This window comes from Scophthalmus maximus, chromosome 22 (assembly GCF_022379125.1).
Source record: "Scophthalmus maximus strain ysfricsl-2021 chromosome 22, ASM2237912v1, whole genome shotgun sequence".
Classification (NCBI taxonomy): domain Eukaryota; kingdom Metazoa; phylum Chordata; class Actinopteri; order Pleuronectiformes; family Scophthalmidae; genus Scophthalmus; species Scophthalmus maximus.
Genome location: NC_061536.1, coordinates 12,681,660 through 12,705,936, shown reverse-complemented (window position 1 = coordinate 12,705,936; position 24,277 = coordinate 12,681,660). Strand labels below are relative to the sequence as shown.

Genomic DNA, 24,277 nt, shown 5'->3' with positions numbered 1-24,277 from the left:
AAATTCATCCATAATCCCATCTTCATAATCCTTCAACATAACCTTTGTGATGGGGGTCATAATCTTTACATTTGTGTCTTCCATTTCACAGCACAGGGCCTTAAACAGATAACATTTACACAAAAATAAAGTCTCCTATTTATCTTTCAAACACTAAATTCAAATTGTTGATTTCAGTGGGTCAGTTAGGTGGGGAGAAGAAAAAAACCCACAGTGTGAACATAATGTGATGTAGAAAATCTGATTTATTCGAAGAGGTAACAGGAGGAGTTTGACAGGAAGATGACTGCTCAAATCTACTGGGGGATTAGACAAGTGCTGACAACTAGAGTAAAGTGATCCTTTACTCGTGAAGTTTAAGAAATCCTTCTTCGGTCAGTCTGACACTCTCTACCTCCGTCTTTCCACCAGACTTCTGCCAGCTCCAATCCGTCGCCTTGGTCGATATGGAGCAGCTCTGGAACTCAACCAGCTGGAAGACACGAGAGAGAGAGAGAGAAGAGGAGAGAAAAGTTTTGAGTTTGCATTACAGCACTAACTATAAAGTGCACATTCAAACGTCACGTTCGTTTGAGGCAAACAGAACAAACACTAAGGCCGTCAATCAGTTTTATGGATTCACAGCTGTCAAACTGTGACATGAAAAAAAAAAGGGAACTAAAGACACCGTTGAGCACGGTGAAGAACATCGGCATGAAACTGTCCAATTGTGCTGAATTAAAGACCGGAAAGCAGCCGCGGGGAATTGCTGAACATCTGCTATTGTTTTTCCCATCACGACAGTCCTGCGAGGACCGGGGACGCATCAGTATTCAGGTGCAGGTAAACGCCGTCTGCAATGCGAGACGTTTCCACGGAACAACAAACGCCAGGTGACTACAGAGCAGGGAGGAGACGAGTGGCTCAAGGAGGAAGAAGAAAAAGAGGAGTGACGGACAAACAGCTGAAGGATAAGTGTCATAGGGAGATTCAGAGGCCACGTCCGTTAAAGGGGAGAAAGAAAAAAAAAAAAACATTGCTTCTGTGGATCATTTAAGAAAACTGGTCTCTTTTCTTTCCCACTGTGCCACTAAATCAACAATGCGTGTGGAATAAAACATAGTAAAGAACAGTAGTTCTGGAACAAAAAGACAAACAAAAGCCTGAGCTCACAAGTATTTGTTTCTTAATGGTCCTGCAGCTCGTCTCTTTGATCCATTTCACTGAAACGTCGGCGCTTCATGTGAAATCTCACCACTCGAGTCTGAAACTAGGTTTAAATCCTGAGGGGCCTCAGAACACTGGACATCGATGGGGAAAGAGACAACATTTCTCCCCCCCCCCCCAATTCCAAAGCAAAGAAACCTCACGTGAGGATTTAAATTAATTAAATTCCAGTGCAAAAGAATTCCTGTGTAGTTTTTTTGTAAAAGACATTTTACAGGTTTATATTCAACAAGACTCAAATGACCAACTTTGCTCTGGGTTTAAATCTCATGAGTTTCGTATTAAATACTAAATTATTTTATAAATAAGCATCTCGTGTGACGCCCAAACAGGACTTAGCATCACTTTAAAAGTCCAGTATCACTTTAAAGTTCATTTCAGTGTCTGGTACCTTAAAAAGATTTTTATTTTTGGTTAAGACTACTTGAGAAAAAAAAAAAAAAAAAAAAAAATGTATGGCTCCAAAATGACTTCACTACAGGTCTTGTAAGTCATGACATGGGTCTAATAAATTCTTTGGTCATATATTGTGTCTGATCTCACAAAGCTTTACTTTTGAGTTATGATAAGAGGGTGTGAGAAAGAAGAAGGGAATGAATGATATAAATAAATAAATGAAGAACGTTTGGGTCTTTACAGGCGGTGGCGCGGGCTGGGACTTCCGTGGCGGCGGTGAAGGCGGCCACAATGGAGGCGAAGACGACGTTAGGGCTCTGGGCGGCGTCTACGGCCGTATGAATGCCCCTGGCCGTGTAGTACTGCACCAGAGGGGCCGTCTGTCGGTGGTAGGAGTCCAGGCGGGAGTGCAGCGTCCTCTCGTTGTCGTCGCTGCGGCGGATGAGCGGCTCGCCCGTCACCTGAGCGACAGGGATGAAGAAAGAGAAGTAGAGTTTTGTGTTTGAGCCGTCGGTTTACTTGATTCAGACACAGCAACACCACAGTGGCGCCTGGTCTCATGTTACCTAAACCGGATTCAAACAAGTTTCCATATCATTTCAATTTCAGGGAAAAAGACAGCGCTGTTATCACATCAGTTCTCTGTGCTCAGCCTAAGGTCAAGTGAGTCTGGTGTAAAAACTACTTACGTCATCCTTCATGGGCTCTTTGGGGGGGTTGAACTCCTCGTGGTAGGAGCGGCCACTGGGCTGATGAATTAGTCTGTGGAAATGGAGGGAAGACAGAAGAAGAAGAGGAGGAGGAGGACAGATGAGGGTTAGACAGACAGTGACTCACTATCTACTTAACTGTCGGTTTCACATCCCACATGCTGTGTCATGCTTGGGCTTGAAAAGGCAGCAGGCAGCTTTCTCTTCCTCACAAAGGACCACATGGACACACAGATTAATCTTTTCAAACTATAATCTGTATTGTCACTTCAATGTCGCATACAGATATTGTGTAGGGGTTATTGTGGCGAAAGGGGACAACCGCTATGCTGCAATAACAAACACCGATAAAAAAAAGTCACTCAGTCACTCACAAAAAATTAATTGACGATTAATTTTAGTTAAATTAATTAAGGTAATTTTTTCCAGCCACTCAACTAAAGTGCAATATTTGTTTGTGCTCCAGCTCCGGAGGAAGCCTCTTTTTTTTTTTTTTTTTAGCAGCTTCTCGCTAGATGTTAATATGAAAATACAGATTTGTCATTTTGAGTGTCTGAATCTCAATGTTTAAGCTTCTTGAACTTGAAAACAAAAGTACAAATCGGACCCTGAGCGCTTCGTAACCCGGCACATGGACTTGTGGAAGGATTCAACTTGTGACCTTCACGCTCCACTTCCCCGCCAACATTATCTCACTTTCCCAGACTCCTCTGTTCACAGCAATCAAATCAACCTGCTCGGGTGGATTTAACACCGACAGAATGAGGAGCTCCTCGCCGTCCCTCACGAAAAAAATACCCTGAAATCATAAAGCGCTGCCATCTATCAACAACGTGCCTGGGAAATGGAAACAGATTGAACCGTCTCTCTGGTGTTTTAAATAATTGATTCCCTCTTACGCCGGCTCCTACCTGCCACAGATCCGGCGGACCAGCAGGGAGTCATCAACAGCGAACTCGACCACAGAGTCCAGCTGCTCGCGTCTCTTGTCCAGCAAGTCGTCCAGCTGGAGGAGATGAACAAGAGACAATATGGACGTTTTCACCATCAGCTGAAAGTCTAAAATGTTAAATTTACTCTTTTTTTATACTATATATGTTTTATACTAAAATATAAAACTTTCCCCAAACCATTTCTGCTTGTTTGACTGTCCGAGGGAAACCATCCAATAGGAAACCCTTTCTGCAGGGGGGCGTTTCCAGGTTCTTCTCTATGAGCTCCACGACCATCTCGTCGCTGACCTGCACAAAGACGAAAGAGAATAATTCTCATTATCTCATCCGTTTTTCCACTTCGGGATCCGAGCACCACGCTGACACTGTTCCGTGTCTGTACACAGCTCATTTCCTTAATGACAATAAAACTGAGCAAATAAGAATTGTTGATACAGTGGATATAAATACAAGTGCGCAAACAATGACAGATGAACAGAGACGATGGAAAATGACGGCAGCAAACAGACTGAAGAGAAATTCACAAAGAGAAATCAAGTCACAGGGTGAGACAATTACCGTAACACGCACGAACAGAGAACAAGAGGCACAACCAGAGATTAGATGTTTACTGTAACGAGGAGAGAGCAGGCAACATGTTATTACTACTGCAAGTTAAACTGGACAAACAAAATATTTAAGGCTGATTAACTCCTGACAGATGGACGTCGCTAGGCTTGCAACATAATAACCCAGAACGCAACAAGCAAAAGACCATAGTTACAACAATAAACTGGATTAGACTGATCACACATCTTCAGTCACTTCTGAACAGGGGCCAGGGGGGCGATTACCTCCACATTAACACTGCAATGTGCATCTATACGATAGTGTGTTTAACCTTAACTTACACAGGGAAGGTTGAAAGACCAGATAAACACTAGAAACTCTGTTGACAGTTACAATAAGAAAGATCAGAATCAGCTGCATTGGCCAAGCACATGTAAACATACAAGGAATTTGACTCCAGTTTCCTGTGTTCTCTCAGTGAAGTCACAGAGTATAGACTTAGGACAAACAACGACAGAGCTGAACATCAACTACCATGTTTAGCTACCATGTACAGAAATAAACAAATATATAAAAGTAATATATATATGAAAAAGAATAAGTATAAACATATATATGTATGCATGTATAAAAAAGTAGTAGGGAGACATGCAATTGTGCAGAGTGCAAAGATGCTGGAATAAATATGGATAATATAAAGACCAATCTTCAGAGACAAGAGGAAGGGACAGAGAATAAATCCACATAAGAACTTAGGAAACTTCTCCAAGACGCTTAGATCACCCAAACCCAACAAGTTGGTTACAGCAAATATGTATTTATTTATTCTTAATAGCATTATTTTGAAGTACGCTTATGGTGTTTGCACTGTAGTGCAATATGTTAAACTTTTGAATGTCATTGCTGAATTTTCTTTTTGGTTGCATTTATAATTCTAAATGGTTCTTTATTTGTAATCCGCCAATTTTAATGTGAATGTAAAACATGTGAATTTCCCAACTCAGAATAAATTCAACTTTTATCTGCCAACAGAGGTAAAATACGATAATTATAGTGTCACTTTTCTCCATAAATGACTGAGGTCAAACTTGAAGGCATTGAAATTTGTCAGGGGAAACCCAAGTTTGCCATTTTACAGCTGTTACACTGCAGGACATAAAAACATGTGGTCATGTGGGACTGAACGTAAAGGGACTGTGAGGTCAACGGCGCCTCAGAGGAGGGGCTAAGGGACAGAGAAAAGAAAAATAGACAAGGAGATCAAGAGAAGCAGATGAGCGGGAAAAAGTTACCAGTTTGCCGGCATCCATGGTCTCCTTGATCCGCTTGCCGAGCGCAGAGCCCGAAGCCACCATGGCCCTCAGCATGTCTCCGGTGGCCAGGTGGCAAACGCAGTACTGCTCCGCCAGCCGAGGGGCCTGCAGGGAGGATGAGAGGAACGGACCGGCCACATTAAAGTCACACCACAAACTGTCCACCATGTTGACAAGAGAATCAACCCCCTGCACCTCTGGCACCGGTACAAGCATCAGAGCCGTTTGTACATTTTGGCTGAGGGACCAAAGACATTGTCCAGGTGGTGGCACCAGAGTGATTTTAAACTATGAACTAATTCTGAAAAGGAAACTTATTTACCCAGTTGATTTGCCTCATTATAGTCGTGTACGAGAGGAGGAGTTTTCTCACAAGAACAGGTACAGAACAGGCTTTGAGACACGGGGTGAAAAGTCTCGATTATTTTTTACTATCAATTAACCAATCATTTTCTTTAATTAAATACAAATGATTTATTCTACCAGGCATGAGGACATTTAAGTTTCCTGTCACACAAAAGAAAGAGAAAGATAAGTTGTTGTTTTTTTTTTACATTAATGCAGCAAACGATTAACTTAAGTATTGATCTAATAATTTACCAAAAGCCTGATCATCATTTAATTCGATCTATATTTAAACAAATGACAACAACCATATTAACCCACAGAAGTTTAAGACAGGTTAAGATTTGTAAAACTTATATTCTATAAATGAAAAACACAAAGGAGGTGGTTTATTTCAGTTTTCAAATTGCCATGTTTGGAGTTTCCAAACCGGAACCGGATGAAGAAGAGGGATCGTGTAAATACAGTTTTGTGAAAGATTACAACAGTTGAACTTTTTTTTTTATTTTCTTTAAATGTACCAGGAAAAAAAAAAAAGCAGACCCGGTGTTTAACGCAGTTAACCATTTCATAATGAAACTACATAAGAATCAAACATATGGTTACGTCATTGAGGCTGTTAACGTGATAAACGGTGGCATCAGGTAAAGTCAGGTAGCCTAGCGTTAGCGTTAGCATTAGCATTAGCTTGTGCTAACACCGACCATGCGCCTTTAAACGCCGCTGGTCCCCCAGGCTAGCGGCTACCTCCGTTAGCTCACCTGAGTCCCCTTCCCGGCGCCGGGTGGTCCGAGCAGGATGGCCCGGATCCCCTCGTGCACGTCGGCTATCGCCTCCTTTAGTTGCGCGCTGGGGGCCATGTCCGAACCGGGTAGAGACTCTCACTTGGGTCGGTCCGAGAGGTCCCGGTGACACACTGCAGCCGAGTCAGTCCGGAAGAGACAGCGCCGCCGCCTCCTTCCTGTCACGGCGGGTTAGCGCCTCCCCCTTTTAGCCGGAAGACGCGGTGTTTGATTGGCTGTGCCGCGCTTCTGTCAATTAAACGTTCGTGTTGATTGGACGAAACCTTCTTCACACACGCCATCGTGTCACATCCGAACAAGGCAAAGTTAAACATTGTCCACAAAAAAAGTAAAAGTACATATCATGCAGAAATGGAGTAATTTATATTGTATTACCATATTGCAATTATTGTTGCATTCGTGCATGTGACTTATGCTGCAGCCGGTAAAGTTGAGGCTGGTTTTATTTTACTCAGAATTAATAATGATACCTTGAAACTTAATAACAAGACTTCATGTGTGTGTGTGTGTGTGTGTGTGTGTGTGTGTGTGTGACCTTTTGCTCTAAACCTTGAGGAAGTGATCTCATCAGCTCTAGACGAATTAAATTTAAAGCTGCATTCTGCGAATTCTAGACTTAGTTCTCCTTCAAACTCACGGACAATCACGACGCAGGAAGATGTCTGAAGCTGATATACTTTACTCTGATGTCAAGTTCAGGAGAGCGAGGGAAAACACTGATGGTGAGTCTTAACATGTTAATGCAATGTTTTAAAGTTACAGTATATACAACAATGATATGACGTGCACTGGCTGTTAAAGCAATTGCGTCTAAATCTTAGAACTGGTCGACATCCCTTCTGACTTTTACCTTTATGAAAACTCCAAGAGTCCTTTCCCTGTTTTTGTCAGTTTGACTCAAATATGAACAGACTCTATCAGCGGTCAGAACATCATTGCAGAACATTCCATTGCAGTTATTTATTTCATCCTTTTTTTGGTCTATGCTGCAGGGCCCACTTCTTTGTCAGCTGAAAGCACTTATTCCGAAGTCAAGATCTTAAAAGCTCAGCCTCCCTCACAGCCGCCAGGTGGGTGATGAACGTCCGGCAAGCTGCAGTGCACCACCTCATGTCAGGCACATTTTTTAAATTGGTTCAAAACAATTCCTTAATGTCCAGCTTCTAATATCATAACCATAAAACACTCTAATTTCTTTGGGTTTTTGAGTTTTGATTGGACAAACCAGGACATTTGAAGACATCATCTTGGAGTCATGACGGACTTTTTTCATAATTGTCTGACTTTTTAGTTTGTAAATTGAGTGTGTAATGCATACAGCAAACTTTGGACCAGTCCAAAAAATCCCACTCCTGCCCTGAGCCTTTAGTACAACTACATACAAAATAATGTATGATCTGCCTTTAAATGATTTTATGAACATAATCAGTTTGAAAGCACCGAATGTTTTCAAATTCTATGTGAAAGATTAAAAGAGAGAAAGGAGGAAAAAATGAGGAAATGACCATGAAGAGTTCATTATTTTTATCATCAACAGTTACCACAAAAGAAGTTTCTTCATCCTTCCTGTTTCCATGTGCTACAGTCCGTCAGCTGCTCGTGTTCCTCACTGGCCACATTCGACCTAATTAGTTATCTTTGTTTTATTAAAATTGTTGTTTGTGTCTCTGTGTTTGTATTTTAATCTGTGAAGCGACTCATTGGGCGATGTGTCCGATAACTAAACTCTCTGTGTGACTGAATCTGCAACAGAAGACTTTGACTAACTGAAATTTGTCACTGCAACAGTCCACAAGTTCCTCAAAAAATTATTAAATCATTGCAGGTTCACCAGGGCTTCATTCTGCACCGCAGGTCCTTCCTTCCTGCTGACTGTACAACCAGCACTTCTCTAAATAGGACACACACAGGACTCAACCACTCTGAAATAATTCACGGATACACTTAAAGTGCAATAACTAACTCCATGTGCAACTATGGCTACTGCTCTGTATATAGTATTTATATACCTTTGTTTTTTTATTTAATGTTATTTTTTTGTGATATTTTGTTCATACTAACTTTGTAAATTTTTTTATATACTCTTCTGTCCACTTTGCTGCTATAATGCCCGAATTTCCCCATTGTGGGACGAATAAAGGTATATCTTATCTTATCTTATCTTATATTATATTATCTTATCTTATCTTAAATAGCAACACGTGCATCTGGAAAAAAAAATCTTTAAAAACTGTCATTCAAACACATAATTCACAATCAATCTACCATTATTCTGTATGAACTTTTTAAGATAATTTTCCACAATGATCTGTCAGCTCAGCTGTTTGGAAGACACAGTGACTCAAATCGTGTTATTATGATTTGCAGGAGAATCGGAATTTCTTTCTTCAAACGGTTTAAAAAGATATTTGAGAGTTTTTAGAGTTTGTTGCAGGCAGAAATGTCTAGTAGTCGTATTAATAATCATATTCATAGTCAATAGTTCCAACAACAAAAAAAGGTGTCAAGCCTCAAACTGCCTGTTACCATGTGCTGCGTCAGCTCCTAGTGTTCCTCACCGGCTAAACATTCAACATAATTCATCTTCAATCAGTTATTGTTGTTTTATTAACCTCAAACTGAATCGACTATCACTCTGCATAAACCTTTCAGAAGACTTCTTAAATTATCGCTCAGGGTTTGGGGGGGAAAAGAACCCACAGTTATTCTGATTCAAACTTATATTAGAACTTTTCAAACAGTTTCATTAGAGGGAAAAAACAAGTTTACAAAGTTATTTTGAGTTAAGTTTGAAATGGAGAAATGGAATTGCTGCCAAAAATATTGATAAAGTAAGTTTTTCTTCATGATGAAATGTTTTGTGTGCACTAATAAAAGAGGTGGAAACAATAATAGTAAGTTATCTGATGCAACTGGACACATTGGTGAAGTGTGATTGGTCCACTCGCTCTACTGTTCTGTGTCCACCGTCACTCGGACTCATTCCCATTCAGACAAAGTCTAAGAAATCCGATCACTGGAGAGAACAACTCACCGTGATGACTATGTGCATGTAAACGCCTCGTCCGTCTCTCCTGCTGTGGAACAGACTCCCAACGAGCAGCGGTGTCAGCCGGGCGGTCGTGGGCCACATCAGGCCGAGTGGCTCTGCTGGTGCTCAGTGTTCTGCTGGTGGCTGCTGTCGTTGCTCTTCGTGTAACCAGTGAGTTTGTTTCCTCAAAGGAAATTCATTTATTTTGCATTGCACTTTGAGATTGCTTTTAGCAATGAAAAGTGCTATAGAAATGAAATTTATTATAATTATTATTATTATTATTATTATTATTATTATTATTATTATTATTATTATTATTATTATTGACGGAAAAATTAAAAATAAGAAACAGCTTAATATTAAATATTCTTTGAAGATCTGTATCTGCTCATCTGTTCATCTTGATTGATGCAATGTAAAAATCCACAAATCCCCATGTGGAATTGATATCATATATTATTTTACATCACCAAGTTAATGATTCTTCTCTTATCATCAACAGACTCATTCACCAAATTAATGTTCAAAACTTTGCCGCCTGTACTGTTTGTTTTTTATCAGTTTACCAAAATATTCAAACCAAGAAAAGTCTCCAACAGCTCCAGGACAAATATGACGCCGTGGCAACAAATCTCACAAGTAAGTTTTTCATTGTTCCGCCAGAAACTGTTTAAAAGGTTTCGTTCACAAGTCACTTTAAAACTGATTTATGTTTTTTTTTTAAAGTCTCAATGTTGCCGCTGCTTGAGTTCCTTCACTTGACTGAGGTGTTTGTTGTAATCTCCTCAAAGATGAGACATGTAAGTGTGACGTAGGCTGGGAGCCACATGGAGGAAAGTGCTATTTCTTCTCCCCCTATGATGCCGACTGGAATAAGAGCAGAAATATATGCCGAGTACTGGGAGGACACCTGGTTGTGATAGAAAGCAGAGAGGAGCAGGTATAAAACACTGCTGCAGCTCCACGTTCACACACATTTTGATCTCATCCTCACAGGAAACCTCTCAGGTTGTAAATGTCATCACCTCTTTCCTCTGCAGAGATTCCTGGAGTCTAGACTGAGAGAGAAGATGGAGCACGCTGAGGACAAGTTCTGGATCGGACTGACAGACGCAGAGACAGAGGGCGAATGGTTGTGGGTGGACGGGTCACGACTGGACGAAAGGTTCAACGTTGTGAAAACATTCTTGTTCTTATATGACGTCAAAGTTTCCACTTTTCATTGACCCGGTTCTTTGTGTCCCCCGTCCCCCAGGGTGACGTTTTGGATCGGCTATGAGCCAGACAACTGGAAGATGTACAATCTTGGAGGAGAGAACTGTGTGGGGATGGGGGAGAAAGTAGGAGCTCGCAACCTAAAGTGCTGGTTTGATAAAAACTGCATTGAGCTTCATAAAAGCATTTGTGAGAAACAAGAAAGAAAATTACCTCATACTTGTGTCTGAAATCAAGTTTTAAGCTGGAGTCTTCCGGCACCTTAAAGGTGACGTATTATGCCCAAAAAAAAAAATCACTTTTTCAGTGTTTGTGCACATAAAGTTGTGTATCTGTAATCTGTAACCTGAGAATCTCAAGGGGCGTTGACATTTCCTACACTTTTTGAACACGGTTGACCAATCACAACAGACTGGGCCAGCTGGCCAATCAGAGCAGACGGGGTTTATCGGGAGGCGGGGCTGAAGTAAATCCAGTCGTTTTAGACAGAGGGTGAAAAGAGGAGCTGCAGAAATGGGGCAGTATAAGAACACTGATGCCTTTTCTGAACATCTGAGCATGTAAACCTTTTCAAGTGGTAACACAAATTAAAAGTATGAACCTGAATAAGAGCATGTCACCTTTAACAATCTGTGGTATGATGCTTTTTTTTATCTAAGCTAATGCATATACAAACCGTACAAACATTTAAAGATCCTCTCACACAGATATTAAACATACTTAGAATTATATTTAATGTCTAATATGTTTTTCCCACACAAAAAAACCCATCTCTGTAACTGTCGAGTCTCAATGATCAACAATGCTTTGAAATATATTTTTTTTAAATTTATTTTAAAAAGAACATACAGTACAATAGAAAATACTCAGGAGGACCTTGGTCGCCTTACTCTTCAGACTGGGGGTTAATATAACCAAGATATACATGAAGGAACAGTATTTCTTTTCTTTATTTTTTATATACAGTAATTTCAGGCTCTTTCGCGGTTATGCAAAAAGTCAGTGTCTCAAGAGGTTGCTGTGGATGAAGTAGGATGAACGAATAGTGTGTTCAGTTCACTGAAAAGGTACAAGTGTGCATTTCTTTCCAAACACTAGAGACGTATGCTACATTCACATGATTTCTTTAAATGTACTCGGATCAATCCAAACCTTATTTTTAGTCCCACCAACTGAACGCTGGTGATCAAAATGTCCGCTTCTATACAGTCGATGAGGTGAAAGGAAAACATTTGTTTTTCTTTTTCGTTTAACATGAAAAGAAAAAAATCACTCACAAAAATAACAATTATCTGAAGGGACACGGATATGAATAAACGGCTTTATGTGCAAATCCATCTTCAGCATAATATCATGGAAGGTTGGCAAAGCCTCTGGAGAAAAAAAAACGCATGAGATGTTACAAAATAAAAAATATCAATAATCTTAGGAACAACTGGGCAAAAATGTCGAGTGAAGTTTTTATGGATTTGCTTGTTGATGGATAATGGGGGTGGGGGAATCACCGCTTTGTTGGATTGCGTGAAATCAAACTGTACTGTGGCTTTGACACACGAAAGGAAAATTGGTGACTTACATCTACATCAGAGTTGATTTCAGTTTGTCTTCTGGTGCCGATGTTTACTACGAACACCAACAAAAAAATCGGAAGTTTTTCGTTGTCCAGCTCCGTCCCTCATCCAGAATAAATATTTGTCCGTTTTGAAATTTAAGTGGCATTATCCGTGATAAGCAACCAGAAGTTAACAGACACACAGTGGTTCAGTGTTTGTGTCCTGCTGAGCAGTAGTAAACTTTGAGAGAGCTTCCATTTCCAGGTCCCAGCTTCACAAAAAGCTGTGTTTGAATATCTATAAATCATGATCAACGTGTGATTCACAGAGTATGACTCTCCCTGTATGTAGTATGTGAGATTAACACTGTCCGTTTATGTTAATTGGACCAAGTGTAAATGAACATTTCAGTTCAATCTACAACAATTTACACCACAAATTGTTACAGCAGTAAAAAGGTCACTTCTGTTCTTCTGTTCTGAATCTCTGCTTGCTCTTCGTCACTCTGAATCCCCATCCTCCTCCTCCTCCTCCTCCTCCTCCTCCTCGGGTATAAACGGTGGGTCGCTGGGTGTCGTCTGCTCAGTCTCTTCCCCTTTCCTCTTCTTGAGATGCAGCTCTCGGACAGTGAGGATGCGGATGAGCATTGCATCCAGGGTGCCATCATCCAGGTCGGCGGAGGAGAACCACAGGGGGCTGTTGGGGACGCAGCAGCGCTCCGGCAGAAGGTAGAACAGGTTGGTGCGCTGCTTGACTGACTCCGAGCTGGATGGAGGACAGGTATGAATGTCAAGAACAGCAGCGGCACTAAGTTTTGATTTTAGTCCTGGGTCTATGATAGAAGAATAATGAAGGAACTTGATAGGTCCACACAGCCGACTGATATAAATTAGCAAATTTAGCAAAATTCAGGCGTTGTCATCCTCAATGTGTCAAATCCGACAAAAAATCTAAAATTATTCTCATGGGATCTCTTCCTAATGCTCTTCCAATGAAAGTGACGCAGGAGATAGTTCTCATTTAGTGTAAAAAATACTTTCCTCAGATCATGTGAAGATAATGAGGTTTCAACAATCTAAAGCTGTTTTCAGACATGAACTCCGGAAAATCGGGTCCTGACATTCCCCGAAGTTTACAGTTCACACAAAGACGAAAGCGGAAGGAGATTGTCCGAGTCGGACGCGTTCACAGGAAAATTTCCAGGACATTGCCGGCGAGGGGTGGCGCCTGATATTTACCCGTTGTATTCTCACATGGGCTCACTCAAATTTGCCATTTCACATACAGCCCCTTCGGAAACAAACGGCATGTTTGACAGCAGCATAAGGACAAATGAAGAGTTACTGTTTGTTTTTTGTCACTTTCCCACCGTGGAAAAGAGGCAATTCTATACAACTACAAAAAAAGAAAGGTGAGAAGATTTCACCTTGTTTACCTCAGAGTGCTGAAGCCTGAAATAACCTTATCATACAAACCTAATCTTTTTTTAATAGGGAAAGAAGAACTCTTTTTATTGAAGAGAACACTTAGACAGTTGGTCTGGTACTCACCACTTGGAGAGGTAGAACTCGTAGAGTCGAACCGGACAGCGGAGCGGGTTCTCCGTGTTCTCGGTCATCTCCAGGATTTCCTCTTTACTCTCCTCCTCCTTACGCTTCTTGGCCGGAACCTCTGGGTCTGCTGAGGACGCAGTGCACAGACACATCCGAGAGGTTTGTAATAATATATCACAAAACGTCTGCTATTAGTATCGGCGATGGCGTGCGTTTTCACCGCGGTACCTTGCTCCGCTTCAGTTACGGATATGGGCGGGTAGAAGCGCAGGAAGGTGGTCTTGGTGCTGTCCGGGTTGGTTTTGGTGCAGCGCATCACGTGGGCGAAGGACAGCTGCCGGTGCTGCTCCGCCGTGGTGAAGCCGAAGTACTTGCAGCAGAAGAAGATGAGCGTGTTGAGGAGGACGATGGGGGAGTACGCCCCCAGCTGTTTACAGTCCCAGAGGAACTCCTCCTCCACGCGGGAGTGGACGTAACCTGCGGGGCAAAAGACAGACTGGATGTCAATCTGGTCAGATATGGGTTTAGATGTAAAGACACAGACTGCCCGAGGTACACCACATATATATATATATAGTCAAAATTTTGAATGTGAGGGATGACTCGCCACTGGTAGTGATGGAGGGTTTGAAACTTCTCAGCATTGTGGTGAAGTCGGTGGAGAACTTGTTGTAGAAGCGATCCATGAAGATATTCTCCACTCGACCTTTCTCGAACAGGTACTGAAGAGAGAGAGAGAAAAAAGAGAAAAGATTTATAGCGAGTGATGAGAACAACGAGGACGTCTGTCATGTATTTCACTATAGTACGTTAGCTATTTTAGTTTTTTTAAGATGTACTCTGGTAGCAGTTGTTGGCCGTCCAGCAGGTGAACTATGGTTAAAACGACCCTGGAGTTTAGATTTCATCAAACGTAGAGAACTAGGGATAAATTACAGGAGTTATGGGATCAGGTGTTGTCTTAAGGTTTTGTTAAGGGGTGAGATTGATGTTTTTGGTGCATGTTCATGCAGCACATGAAGGTTTTCTACATGTCGTCCGCACGTTAGGCGCCGGCCTTGCCTTTTGGATGCCGAGACAGAGGTAGAACAGGCTGTCGGGTGAGTACAGTTCTCCGTTTGGTCGTTTCACTTCATTGATGAAGCAGCAGAGTCCGTAGCTCAGCTCGGCGGTGGTGCACTGGAGAACGTCCTCCTTTAACTCGATGGGACGCGCTGAGAGGAAAAACACCAGGAGTCCATTGTTGAAATGACGGGTTGACAATACTCAAATTTGAGCTGACCAAAAACAAGACAAACAGTTCTTCAAGCAGATTAAAGAATTTTATAATACAAGGATGTAATTCCAAAAGGAATTTTAACTCAATATCACCAGAGTCTGCCGTTTCATTCCCTCTGCGGGTCAATACGAAAAGAAAGTTAAGGCTTTAGCTGCTGAATTCACTTTCGCATCCAGACTTACAACCGAAGCGTGGCTTCTCCAGGTTGGGCTGAGTTTCCCTCCACTGGATCCATCGCTTCCAGGCGTCAACTCCATACTGACTCTTCAGTTTTGGCAATTCTACGGCCACGGCCACGTCGGAGGAGGCTCTCTGAGACGCCGCCTGAGCTGCCTTCGACGACCGCTGCGACTTACGACCCTTTTGATGAGACAGAGCGGGAGTGAGGAGGCTGCAAGAATCAAGTATCTTAACTTTAAACTGTAAAGAAAAAAAACTAATTGAGCATAATAACCCTCTTTTCTCTGGCTTTCCTGTGACTTTGCCGTCGTCGTGGAGCTGCGGGCGGCGGGCTCGGAGCCTGAGGGGACTGCTCTCTCAGCCGGGCCATGCTCTCCAGTGTTTCTGGCAGTTTTCAGCAAACATTAGATCAACCTCTTAAGGATAAGAACTCGTTACTTATTAGACACTGTGGTTCATCTCCTCACCAACAGAGAAGTCAGCTTCGACGTCCATGGGAGGCGGAGCAGGAGGCAGGGGCTCAGAGAAAGGCATGCCCGCGGGAGCGTCTGCGACCGGGTTGAGCTTCTCCGGCGCGTAGAGTCGACTCGGCGACCTGAGGCCTGCGTCGGAGGACGCGTCCTCCCAGTTGTTGAGGAAACTGGCCAAGTCGTCTGTGTCCAAGTCGTCACTGTAGTTACTGGCGTGGTCTGTGACATGAACAAGAGGAAGATGTGGACTCTTGAGATCACATATCCTCATTTCCTTAAACAGTTAAAAAAACAAAACATCTCTTACCGTCTGGGGCAGGCGCTTCATGTCTCTCCGTCTTTTTCTCCACCACCTTCGCCTTTGTCCTCTCCTGCTTGTTGTTCTTCTCATCTTGTTCGGCCACCATCTCCGCCATGAGGATGAGCTCGGCCTCGAAGGGATCGGACGGGATCTTCGCCTTGATCTCCTGGATGGTCTCCACGATGCGCTCGGCGCTGTTCATCGTCACGGGGAGGAACATGGGCACGGGCAGCTGTGACAGGAAGGTCAGGGGGGAAAATAACAGCCTCAATCTGTCTGTAATACTTTAGATTTTTGCATTTAAATTTAAATGAATCATCCACATGGTAGCAGTGTTTGGCGTTACCGGTACTGGCAGGCCCACGGGTCGGGGGGTACACTGGCTGTACATGTTCATGGGTACAGGAACATACACCGGCACTGGGACAGGCAGGATCATCATTTTTGGGAAAGCATCATCTATGGAGTAAGGAAGAAAAAAAAAACCAATGTCAGAGTTAGTCAGGATAACATAATTAGTAAGGGTCTTACTTTAGTCAAGACCAGATGCAATAACAATTGCATTTTCGGGGGATGTTGCGTTTACCGGTTTGTACTTCGGCGTCGGCCGTCTGCGCTTTACAGGAAACTCCTTTGTTCTGCACCAGCGGTCGACAGAGAAGAGCCTTGTTCTTCAGGATTTTGGGGGCAGGAGGAGGAGGAGCTTTAATAGTGTCGGTCTGAACACTGATCTGAACAAGAGAGAGAGAAAAAACATCAATAACTTCAGTTATCATAATTTCCAAAGCAATTAATGGATGAATAAAAAGTTTTTCATAATTTTTTACTTATCTTGCCTTAATTACTCTTAAAAAAGAAAGATCTACCAACATATACATTTGCTCTTAATCCACTTCTTTATACAAATTTTCCATTTAATTTGTCACCAATCTCTAGATATACGAGTGCATTTCAGTGAATACAAAAAAAGACCACTTACATGTCCAAAGGTCTTGGTGCCTGTGTAGACGAAAGTATGAAACCATCACAATCAACAGTGGCAACTTACCGAAAGTGAATATAACACATACACATAGATACACACACAACATAAATGCGTGTGTATGTGAGTGTTTCGTACTTTGTTGGGCAGATCTGTCAGTAGTGATGGGTTTGACCATCGGAGGGCCTGCGAGTGAGATGACGTTGCCGATGACGGGTGTGACCTCGCTTGTACCTGCACATCCCCCCCAAAGAATGAGAATGAAAAATAAATGTTTAAAGCGATAACCAAGGCTCCTAAACGAAGTCGCTCGTGTGTTTTCACCTTGATAGTTACTGTGCCAAGAGTTGGTAAATGCATATAATGCTTCATCAAACTACACACGTAATAAAAGCATAAACAAAGAGTTTATTTTGTCCCTTTCCACTTTCATCTTGTTATGACGGAGATTGTTGCTTATTGTTTCCACTGGACGGCGTAAAAAAAATATCTACTAATGAAGACAACTGGTCTGTGTTTATTGGAATGAAGCATAAAGCGCCACAAACTGGAAGCAGGGTCTTATTCAGTGGAATGGAACTCCTTACATTTCAATAAAAACTGAATTTTGATCATGACAGAGAAATCTGTGATCTCCAGGAAAAAAAATCTCTCTGGTGAAATCGGGATTCTCTAATTCTGATCTTCTTTCCTAACCTGATTACAGTAACCAGGTTACATTTAAGAAGAAAAAGAAAAAGCAGACTGTAACCCGGACAACGCACTGACTAATGGTTCTGTCAATACCAACAATCCAGAAGTCATAAATCGAGCTTTGCATGACGAAGGCGTTGAAAATTCAAACTTAACAAATAAAGACATGTTTTTAGACATGAATTTAAACAGGGTTTAAAACCACAACACGGGCAAATAGCAAATGAAAAGAGAACATCACTAGAAACCTTTGAAGACTTCGCCCTGCGTGGAAACCGTCAGGCTGCAGAACTGTAGCAGACAACTCAGATCACAGAAGTGTTTCACCGACCCCAGAAGGGGAAGAGTCTGCCTCAGTTTCCCTTTGCACCCGCAGGTGTCGCACTTGGCGACCTGACAGAAAAAAGAAAAGGGAGTAAATGTTTATTTTAAGGGGGGGGAAATCACCCCTGATGTCTTGGTGTAACTATGAGTTTAACAACAGAATTCGGGCTTACGTGACAGAAGAGCATGGTGTATTTGGACCGGCAGTCCTCGGAGCAGAACTCCTCCGTGGTGCCTCCGTACTGGGCCGTCACCAGCTTCTTTGAGACGCAGTGGCAGTAAACACAGGAGTGACAGTGTTTGCCCCAGTTTTTAGTCAGGTCGTGTCTGAAGAGGAGCTTACAACCTGCGAGGGGGGAAGAGGAGGGTGTTGTGTTTGTGCGACGTGTGGAATTTTGTCAGTTCAACGACGCGTTTCTATCCGTCTCCTCACCGTCGCTGCAGAAGTAGCAGTCTTTGTTGTCGATTCTCTTGGCGTCTCTGGTGATCTTCTCGATCTTACAGTATTCGCACAGGCTCGTCACGTAGTTGGCCTTCTTGAACTCGTGCGCACAGTCCACGCTACACAGGAACACCACCTTGTCCTGCACCACGTTGACAGACACAACCAAAAGGTTTAATAACTTATAAATAATAGGGAGAAAACAAATACAACCAAATATATAGAACTTTAATTAAGAAACTTTAACGCAATCTTTTTTGGACTGTTAATTCTGTAAAAGAAAAGTTTTCATATCTGGAAATAACTCCCGTTTTAAAACACACGCACAAACACGCGCGCACACACACACACACACACACACAAAGGTCACCTGGATCTGGACGAGCTCAGGTTTGAAGGTTATGCTGCGGTTGCACTGGGAGCAGTCCAGTTTCAACGGCCCTCTGCCGACGTCCTGCTGAGGCGCAGGAGGAGCCACCTGCTGGATTTGTGTGGATCCAATCGGCAACTTGGTGAAAACGTTCACCTGCTTCTGGGACTTCTTGAACTTCTCCTACAACGCACGAAGAGAAGCTTCCGTCATTAAACTTACTACAGAGGATTACTTGACAACAAAATTGGAGAATTGACACAATAAGACAACTGATATTCTCCAGCGGGATGTTTAGTGGAGTGTAGGAATAAAACGCCATTACCTGAAAAACCATGACGCATGGCAGCGTGCAGAAGTTCCTGATGGAGGTGTCCGACATGGCCAGGTGATACGCCGGCACAGTGTTTTTCCCACAGCTATCACAATCCAGCCGAGCACCTTTTTCCGAAAAAAGTTGACTTATTTATATCATAGAAACTTGTGAAGTGAAGAATTAAATCCCAACATACAAAATAACTCATGGAAACATATGTTGTCACGGTACCTGAGGCGCTGACAGTTTGAACCTTGAACGCCATCACGCAGCTGCTGCTGCAGAAGAAGTTCACAGAGTCGTCGCTGTTTCTGTTGTCGATCGTCTCCGCCAGCAAACGGGTCGTTCGACACATCAGACAAGGCTGATGTATCTTGGATTTCTGGAATGAAGTGAAAGAGAAAAATGACAATGGAAGGTATAAACAACATAAAAAATTCTTTGTTTTGGTTTATTTCCAGTTTTAACTGACCATCTCTGAAGGAACATTGTGGGAATTTACTCTGGTTTAACTGAACATTTCTGTTTTTGCTTTTTAAGGAGTCACCTGACCCTGATAAATAGTTGGTAGTGGGGCTTCTTCATACCTCTTTGTACTTGGCCAGACACTCGGAGTTGCACACAGTCTTGCTGCCGTCCTCCGTCTTCAGCATGAGCGGCTTGGTGTGGCAGTAGGAGCCGCAGTCGGCGCAGCAGGCCATGGACAGGTTGTTCAGCGTGCGGAAGCGGTTGAAGCAGGCGTCGCTGCACATCTTGTGGACGGCGCCGCTCAGGATCACCTCGTGTTTGCTCTGCAAGAGGCACGACGACAGGATCAGTTTTCGTTATTTCAGAATGAAAAAATGTATTCTGGAGAAATCTTAAAGTTAAACATGTAGCACAAACATTTAACATTGTATTTAATGTCTACAAGTAGCAGTTTTTAATAACCCGGGTTTATTATTCCTATTATTGCTTTTTCTTGGTTTCGTATCAACGTAAACTGAATTTCCTAGGATTTGAAGGCATTTCCTGGAATTCCGGTAAATTACAATGGCTATATTTAACTTTTCTGAACATTCATAGACAGAACTAATCGATTAATAGAAGAGAAAATAACAAAAACAACTTACGATGCAGTATCTGGTGCACATGCTGCAGAGCGAGGGCGGTCCGTGCAACGGTGGTTGTTTTGCCGCAGCAGCGTCTGTCTTCCTGTAGCTGGAGGGATTCTTCTTGTAGTTGAAGGAGGTCAAACAGTTTTGGCTGCAGAATTCCTTCATGGCTCCTTTCTCATCCGGGGCCAGGATGACGTCCTGAGGTCGGAGTATCACTCTGAGAGAAAGAAAAAGGAGGAATCTCAGAAAGCTCCGTGCAAACCAGAAAACCAAACACTGCTTTCGTCTGAATGTACTTCTGGCAGTGGCAGCAGATCTTCGTGGCTCCTCTGAGGGCCGACAGAGAGACGGTGAGGCAGGCGGTGGAGCAGAAGAGCGCCGGGGAGCCTTTCCTCTGGAAAGCCGTCTGTCCCTTCATCAGGCTCTTCTTGCAGTAGGAGCAGGACATGTGCGCGGACGACGGGTATACGGTGGGCAGCTTCTTCGCTTCGACGGTCGGCGTCACAGAGAAGACTGACTCGATCCTCAGGTCCTCCTGTGGACGTGAGAACAGCGCGACACAGGTCAGTGACGGTCCAGCGGCTCAACTGAAATCAAATTCTGACTCAATGTCTCGTACGAGACACGTATTTTTTCTCCGGATATTATATTTGGAGGTCCTGTTATATTCAAGTGTATTGTATCCAATGTGAGCGTATTCTCTTTCCACTTCTTCACTGTGAACTGAACATTTGTTGTTGTGCAAGTTTTACACATCATGCAGCGCTGACTCAAACATTCACAAAAATAATTGGGTAAATTATTTTTAAGTTAATGTACAAAAACGAATGAGAGGGGCATGTTTTTTTTAACATCATTCTTAGTGTTGTCTGAGTTGGTGTGTGTTTCTGGTGGCGTGTTTTGCTATTTCGAGGATTCAAGTGACAACGTGTTGTTTTGTCTTTAGCGCTGACACCTTCATCAGAATAATGTTTGTACAACCGTTCATAAAACCCCCGAGAACAGAGGAAAGTCACCCACCATGGCAGTGTCCGGCTCATCCTTCACGCTCGCTGTAGAAGACACCAGGGCCTGGTCGTACTCCTCGTCTACGGGCTCGTCCTTCACCTTAACCAAAGGTGGAGAAGGAGACGACTGTGTCGACGGATTAGCCTCCTACGACAAGGGGGAAAAGACAGAGCCTAGCTGTTGGAATGTGAAGAGTTTTCTATGGACTAACAAAGCGTTGTCAAATCAAAGCAAAGTAATAATCAGATTTTCTTACTGATACTTACAGTGGTTACTCTTGGTAGCGGAAGCTTAACTACCTTCATCCCGTTCATCGCTGGCGATGAGCTGTCTCTTTCTACAAGGACACAATGAAAGGATGAAAAGTAAGTGGCACTTGTCGTGTCAAAACGAACTACCAGGTGAAGGCCAGGTGGATTTTAGGCACCTTCTTTCAGTCGTGAGTTGACTCACCTGTACTGACTGTGGCAACAGACGACGGAGACGAGCTGCACTGCATCGTGTCCAGAGACACTTTCACGTCCTCCGCTTGCTCCTCCACAGGAGGTGGTGGCGGCAAAATAGTGGGTTTCACGTCCGTTTCCTCATCCTCCTCGGCTACGGAGACTGTGAGGATAGAAAATGAAAAAATGCATTATGACATTGTAATGGGACGCTTCACACCAGAGCGTTTGGAGCGGAATCTTCTAAATGAAATGAAAAAAATGTCTTCACGAGGAACAGAACTCACATTCCCTCCAAGGTCTGGGATTTATTTGAATCTTAAAATCCCAAGAATTATAATTTGTGCATTAGTTATGTGCATTGCAGTTGTTACTGTAAGTGTTTCTATTGGGCCTGCGTAATATGTTAAATATTTACTTTTAACAACGTTCAACATAACGTTGTTTTAATTTTACGCTGTGAGTCACGACAGTCCTGTGACGTGAACAGTTGCAGTCTCATGTGGACCCACTGCAGGTTACGGGACCGTGATGACTTATGAAGTCATGAAAATATCTGCAAATCGTGAGATCAGATGAATTAGTAAGCAGACGTTTCTGTCCCGCCTGAGCTCAACGTGATCGTTAAAGTTGACGTCTGTGCTGAGCTGAAGTGGGAAGGGGAGGTAGGACTCGTCTCACTGTACCTGTAGTCGAAGTCCAAGGAGAGCGGCTGCTTTCCAAACTATTCTGTTGCTCCTCCTCTTTCATCTGAGCTTCCTGTTCCGACTGATCCACCGTGCCGATGTCCATCATTTCGTCCAGGTCGTCGGCTGTGGAGACCTTCGGTTTACAGACGTGTGACTCCTCCTCCTCCTCCTGCTGCTGCTGCGTGTCGATGACCTCCTTAGAGTCGATGTCCGTGTTTGTCGTCTCCTCTTTGAAATCCGAAGTCTCGTCCATATCCGTGTCCTCTTTCACATCTGGTCCTGCCGTGCTTTGCTCTAAGCCGTCGTCCCTCACAACATCACCGTGTTCATTTATCTCAAACTCGTCCTCAGGTTTCACCTCAGCAGCCTCCTGCCCCGACTCCGAGGTGCTGCCCGGCTCAGCACCACGAACCAAAACTGTTCTGGATGTCTCGTTTGTAGAGACGGACGACTGTGAAGGTGAAGGTGAAGACGCAGGAGAAGGGGCCGCGGCTGCTTTAGTTTCTTTGTGTTCCGTTTCTTTATTTTCCATTTCTTTTTCCGAAGCAACAAAATTGTCCTCGTCTCCGTGTTCAGAAAGTCCAGGAGGAGATACAGGAACAAGCTTTTGGTCTCCGACGTCCACTGCGTCAGAGTCCATGGACTCTGACGCATCTGTCTCCTCGTTTACCTGTGTTAGAAAAATATAAAAAAAACATAATAGATGTTTAATGCTACACTATTGATTTGTATCTTGTCATGTCTTGTTTTTCATATTGTTTAGTGTAAAACAACTAAACAAAAACTGCCACTCGTTCACAGGATGGTTGTGATGAATACAAAAGAAAAAGTTCACCTGAGCTTTAAAAACAATAATTCATTTTTTGGTCATTCATTTTACCTAAGAGCTGCAAAAGTTAATCGATTAGTAATCAACTACTAAATTGACTACTCAGTTCAACTAGTTTTTATGATAAAAAAATCAAGATTCTCTGATTCCAGCTTCTTAATGTGAATATTTTCTTTACTCCTCTGTGACAGTAAACTGAATATATTTGGTGTGCACAAAACAAAAAACATCATCTTGGTGGTTTTTGGGAAGACATTTTATGGACCAAGCAACGAATCGATTAATCGAGACAATAATCGACGGATTAATCAATGACGAAAACAGTCGTTAGTTGCAGCACTAATTAATATTACTCCTCTCCCACAAACTACACAGCAATAGACGAGTGTCAACCAGTAGGGGGCGCTCTCACTCTCTCTCTGCATGTTTACCACAAAGTGTGCCACCAAAAATGTAAAGATTTGGACCTGAATGAATCAACAACAACACTAAATACCCTCATACATCGATTATCAGCTGTAAAACAAAGCGGTTTCCGGGTTCAGTCGCTCTTTACGTTAGCTTGTTGCTGGTGCTGAGCTGCTCCTGTAATGTAAACACGACTGCTCCGACAGCCACGACCCCGTTCACTGAAAACAAGGGGGTTCGTTATCTCCGCCCGGGTCGCCGCTTCTTCGGATTCATCCATGTTTGTGTGAACGAGTTCACAAAATCAAGCGACCCCGTGAAATGACAAGACAACTAGCTTGCTAAGCTAACGCTAGCTTTTCTTTCCTGGCTGCTCGTTATCAGCCGGGTGTGAGTTAGCTTAGCCGTTAGCATGTAAATGTGCCCAACGTCGACGTGCTGCAGTAACGGCAGCTCTAACCTGAGTTGGTTTTTCTAATAAGAAGGTGGGAACAGAGTGTGCACAGTCGTGTAACAACATGCAGGGGGAAGTTACCGCGCCACTGACTCGGGCAGACGGGACTTGATTGGTGGCGAGACGCTGGTGTCCATCGCCGCTTCCCGTAGCCGCCGCCATGTTTGCTCCAAAGATCCTAATGCGTGTTGGGTTTTAACGCCAAAAAGAAACACGCCTCGTCGCTTTTTAAAAGCAAAGTCCACAACTAAATACTACTTATAGCTTCACCATAACACCGTTCACTTCCAGTGCAGCTTGTTTGCAGAGCGTGTGTACGTCTTCTTCTTCTTTCATTTTTTTTTTTTTTTTTTACTTTCTGG

At 43.0% G+C, this 24,277-nt stretch overlaps 3 protein-coding genes and 1 long non-coding RNA gene across 9 annotated transcripts; 2 read left to right on the top strand and 2 right to left on the bottom strand.

Moving 5' to 3' along the window:
* Positions 1 to 227: 227 nt before the first annotated feature.
* ak2 (adenylate kinase 2) lies at positions 228 to 6,432 on the bottom strand. Its single transcript, XM_035621351.2, has 7 exons — positions 6,234 to 6,432; positions 5,107 to 5,232; positions 3,443 to 3,553; positions 3,224 to 3,318; positions 2,292 to 2,364; positions 1,844 to 2,063; positions 228 to 472 (listed from the first exon to the last, which is right to left on the bottom strand). The coding sequence occupies exons 1-7, from the start codon at positions 6,330 to 6,332 to the stop codon at positions 465 to 467; spliced, it is 732 nt and encodes a 243-aa protein (XP_035477244.1). The 5' UTR covers positions 6,333 to 6,432; the 3' UTR covers positions 228 to 464.
* LOC118292416 lies at positions 1,957 to 3,444 on the top strand. The gene is made up of 2 exons (XR_004786900.2): positions 1,957 to 2,090; positions 2,212 to 3,444. It is a non-coding gene; the product is annotated as an uncharacterized LOC118292416 (long non-coding RNA).
* A 386-nt stretch (positions 6,433 to 6,818) lies between the features above and the next one.
* On the top strand, positions 6,819 to 11,040 carry illr4 (immune-related, lectin-like receptor 4). Of its 3 annotated transcripts, XM_047329993.1 has the most exons (7): positions 6,838 to 6,997; positions 7,268 to 7,345; positions 9,364 to 9,477; positions 9,871 to 9,948; positions 10,101 to 10,249; positions 10,350 to 10,474; positions 10,565 to 11,040. In XM_047329993.1, exons 1-7 carry the CDS (start codon positions 6,934 to 6,936, stop codon positions 10,752 to 10,754), a joined length of 798 nt encoding a protein of 265 aa, XP_047185949.1. In that variant the 5' UTR covers positions 6,838 to 6,933; the 3' UTR covers positions 10,755 to 11,040. The 3 variants fall into 3 exon arrangements, with proteins under 3 accessions (XP_047185951.1, XP_047185950.1, XP_047185949.1); XM_047329995.1 differs by lacking the exon at positions 10,101 to 10,249 and having other exon boundaries at positions 6,819 to 6,997; positions 10,306 to 10,474; XM_047329994.1 differs by lacking the exon at positions 7,268 to 7,345 and having other exon boundaries at positions 6,836 to 6,997.
* Positions 11,041 to 11,330: 290 nt separating this feature from the next.
* Positions 11,331 to 24,271, bottom strand: zmym4.1 (zinc finger MYM-type containing 4, tandem duplicate 1). 4 transcript variants are annotated; one of them, XM_047329991.1, is made up of 27 exons: positions 23,997 to 24,271; positions 22,222 to 22,894; positions 21,546 to 21,698; positions 21,359 to 21,429; positions 21,105 to 21,239; positions 20,381 to 20,619; positions 20,100 to 20,301; positions 19,575 to 19,778; positions 19,219 to 19,369; positions 18,997 to 19,112; positions 18,672 to 18,854; positions 18,293 to 18,443; positions 18,033 to 18,205; positions 17,784 to 17,928; positions 16,981 to 17,076; positions 16,840 to 16,859; positions 16,447 to 16,591; positions 16,207 to 16,319; positions 15,867 to 16,092; positions 15,557 to 15,778; positions 15,364 to 15,473; positions 15,092 to 15,269; positions 14,693 to 14,844; positions 14,238 to 14,352; positions 13,859 to 14,107; positions 13,628 to 13,757; positions 11,331 to 12,842 (listed from the first exon to the last, which is right to left on the bottom strand). In XM_047329991.1, exons 1-27 carry the CDS (start codon positions 24,075 to 24,077, stop codon positions 12,578 to 12,580), a joined length of 4,698 nt encoding a protein of 1,565 aa, XP_047185947.1. In that variant the 5' UTR covers positions 24,078 to 24,271; the 3' UTR covers positions 11,331 to 12,577. The 4 variants fall into 4 exon arrangements, with proteins under 4 accessions (XP_047185947.1, XP_047185948.1, XP_047185946.1 ...); XM_047329992.1 differs by having other exon boundaries at positions 24,009 to 24,271; XM_047329990.1 differs by lacking the exon at positions 23,997 to 24,271 and adding an exon at positions 23,610 to 23,968 and having other exon boundaries at positions 13,628 to 13,754.
* Positions 24,272 to 24,277: the final 6 nt, after the last annotated feature.

Coding starts and splice junctions, on each gene's coding strand:
- illr4 (XM_047329993.1), top strand. CDS start 6,934: ATGTCTGAAGCTGATATACTTTACTCTGATGTCAAGTTCAGGAGAGCG. Junction 7,346..9,363: donor GCCTCCCTCACAGCCGCCAG/GTGGGTGATGAA, acceptor GCTGTGGAACAG/ACTCCCAACGAGCAGCGGTG. Junction 10,475..10,564: donor GGGTCACGACTGGACGAAAG/GTTCAACGTTGT, acceptor CCCGTCCCCCAG/GGTGACGTTTTGGATCGGCT.
- zmym4.1 (XM_047329989.1), bottom strand. CDS start 23,741: ATGGATGAATCCGAAGAAGCGGCGACCCGGGCGGAGATAACGAACCCC. Junction 21,430..21,545: donor TGTTGCCACAGTCAGTACAG/GTGAGTCAACTC, acceptor GTGTCCTTGTAG/AAAGAGACAGCTCATCGCCA. Junction 19,113..19,218: donor TCAAACTGTCAGCGCCTCAG/GTACCGTGACAA, acceptor TTTCGGAAAAAG/GTGCTCGGCTGGATTGTGAT.
- ak2 (XM_035621351.2), bottom strand. CDS start 6,332: ATGGCCCCCAGCGCGCAACTAAAGGAGGCGATAGCCGACGTGCACGAG. Junction 3,554..5,106: donor CCATGGATGCCGGCAAACTG/GTAACTTTTTCC, acceptor GTCTTTGTGCAG/GTCAGCGACGAGATGGTCGT. Junction 3,319..3,442: donor CAGTCAAACAAGCAGAAATG/GTTTGGGGAAAG, acceptor CATCTCCTCCAG/CTGGACGACTTGCTGGACAA.